Source organism: Oncorhynchus keta, chromosome 1 (assembly GCF_023373465.1).
Source record: "Oncorhynchus keta strain PuntledgeMale-10-30-2019 chromosome 1, Oket_V2, whole genome shotgun sequence".
Lineage (NCBI taxonomy): Eukaryota > Metazoa > Chordata > Actinopteri > Salmoniformes > Salmonidae > Oncorhynchus > Oncorhynchus keta.
In genome coordinates, this window is record NC_068421.1 from 78,900,885 (window position 1) to 78,903,404 (window position 2,520).

Sequence of the window (2,520 nt, forward strand, 5' to 3'; positions counted from 1 at the left end):
TGTTGAAACTCGGTTATACCTTTTCCTCACTTGCAATACCAAACGGTGATGTCGTCACACTGTCACTGGTTGATGTTGTGCATACAGAGAGCGCGACGTGCGAGCACAGTCTGTTCCAAAATAAATACGATATTGTGTTTTGCGTGTTTTATTCAAATGAGGTCTCTGACTGGACATATGAGGGCCAATCAGAAGCCGTCGGATCATTACACCTTCTTTTTAGAAGTCATTCATAATGCAGATGCGTCAAACGTTTTACAATGACCAGGGTATAAATAAGGCTGCGCGCAACGAGTAGTCATTTTTCCAAAATCAAAGGAAAGAAACTAAGGAACAGGAACGAATCGTGTTTTTTCTAACTCTTCTTACCTTTGATAAACTACTATTCTTCCTTATTCCAGTCTCTCCTTATACCATGAGTGGATTATTTCACAGAAATTTATTGGTGGCAGCAGCGGTATGCTGCTCTGTGCTGGTCCGGTCTGTCCTGGGGTCCCCGGTGTTAGCGCAAGAGCCGATCCGATGCGCCCCGTGCTCACCGGAGAAGCTGAGCGAGTGTCCAGCGGTGGCGCCCGGCTGTGCGGAGGTTCTGCGGGAGCCTGGTTGTGGATGCTGCCTCGCTTGCGCCCTGAAGACGGGGGATCTGTGCGGAATCTACACGGCGCCATGCGGGTCCGGACTGAGGTGCACCCCGAGACCCGGCGACCTCCGGCCGCTGCACTCCCTCACTCGCGGCCAGGCTGTGTGCACTGAGATCCCCGAGCCCGAAAGCAGCTCTGTGTCCCAAAACCCCGGTATGTAACCCCTAATTGCTAAATGTTTTGGCTATAGCTAGATTATAAATAGCATATATGCAATATATATATATATATATATATATAATGTCTATAATTGACATACGCTAATAATAACAACATATATTTGAAAAAGCCTATTAGCCTAATAATATGGATAATTATATCATTTTCAAATGTACTTGTGCATAAGTGCAATCAAGATTGTGATTTCTACTGGCTTTTCCCCTTCTTGACACTCATTCCCTCTTCTCTCCAGACCAAGGAGCGGCGGACAATGCCGAGACAGAGAACACTGCCATGGTATCAGACTCCGGCTCCAGCCTCTATCTCCACGGCCACAGCAAGCCCTTCGATCCCCGGGCCGCCGCGGACGCGCTGGAGAGCATGAAAGCCAAAGTTAACGCAATCCGAAAGAAATTGGTGGAGCAGGTGAGCGCTCACGGAAAATGTACTAACCGTTTTGCAATTATAATTTAACGTTCTTAAAACTTTTGGAGAGTTAATTGACGGTTGGGTTGTGGGTAGTTAGCATCATACCGCAAGGGGGCGCTCGAGTGACTTTGAAGTGGGTGTGTGTGTGCACGTGCGTGTGGGTGCGGGTGTGTGTGTGCATTAGCCAACCTTATGACCTATCATGGAACAATTTTACAAAATACCAGTGTTTTTCCACAACAGGCCTTGACTGTGTGAGTTGATTGGATAGAACAGCAACCTTTGATGACTAGTGAGAAGGCAGTGCTCTACTCTATCTAGCAGCACCACTTTGATAGCATGCCCTTAGACAGGTAGGGTCAGGTCTCCCATGTAGCCCCTTCAGAGACAGATTTAGAAGCAAGTGAAGATTAATAAAACACTTAAAATATGTCTACACAGTACACAGAAATACACTTAAAACTCATTATCTCTCTTTCCCTCTCCTCCCAGGGTCCCTGTCATGTGGAGTTACAGAGAGCTCTGGAGAAGATCGCTAAGTCACAACAGAAGCTCGGAGACAAACTCATCAGGTTCTATCTGCCAAACTGTGACAAACACGGATTCTACAAAGCCAAACAGGTAGACACACTGTGTGTGTGTGTGTGTGTGAGCATGTGCACTTGGGTTATGTGCCCGATTCATGACTCCTGTCAGTGTGAAGGAATCTCACCTGGTTGTGTGTGTCCAACCAAGATTGTGCCAACCACAGCTCCAGAAAGAATAATGTGTGTTCAGGCAGATATTTGTACAGCACTGCTTACACCTTGGAGCACATTCAGCTAGTTTCACTCTAGTGTCATCCTCTTGGCGCGGCATGACTATACACGCATGTGTGCCTTTCCGTGTGTGTGCCTGTACACACGTTTGTCTTGGAATGGGTGTATGTTTGCCACATGAGGTGTGGCTGCACACAGATGAAGGTCATAGCATATCTGAACAGGTGTGTTAGGTGGAGGTGTGTTACGGTGTGTAAAAAAACAGGCATTCTAATTTCTCTTTATCTCTCTTTCTCCTTCTCTCTCGCAGTGTGAGTCATCTCTTGATGGACAGAAAGGCAGGTGTTGGTGTGTGTCCTTCTGGAATGGAAAGAAGATTCTGGGATCCACTGATCTGGAGGGAGATGCTGAGTGCGCTTATGAGATCAACCACTGATGCAGAACACACACACACACACACACACACACACACACACACACACACACACACACACACACACACACACACACACACACACACACACTAAACCACT

At 47.0% G+C, this 2,520-nt stretch overlaps 1 protein-coding gene across 1 annotated transcript; it reads left to right on the forward strand.

The window, feature by feature from the left end:
• The first annotated feature begins 269 nt into the window (after positions 1-269).
• Positions 270-2,520, forward strand: igfbp1a (insulin-like growth factor binding protein 1a). The gene is made up of 4 exons (XM_035765159.2): positions 270-794; positions 1,054-1,226; positions 1,722-1,850; positions 2,298-2,520. Exons 1-4 carry the CDS (start codon positions 416-418, stop codon positions 2,421-2,423), a joined length of 807 nt encoding a protein of 268 aa, XP_035621052.1. The 5' UTR covers positions 270-415; the 3' UTR covers positions 2,424-2,520.

Excerpts from the sequence above, each read along its gene's own strand:
- igfbp1a (XM_035765159.2), top strand. The coding sequence starts at position 416 with ATGAGTGGATTATTTCACAGAAATTTATTGGTGGCAGCAGCGGTATGC. Across the intron at positions 1,227-1,721 it reads GAAAGAAATTGGTGGAGCAG|GGTCCCTGTCATGTGGAGTT; the intron begins GTGAGCGCTCAC and ends CTCTCCTCCCAG. Across the intron at positions 1,851-2,297 it reads GATTCTACAAAGCCAAACAG|TGTGAGTCATCTCTTGATGG; the intron begins GTAGACACACTG and ends TCTCTCTCGCAG.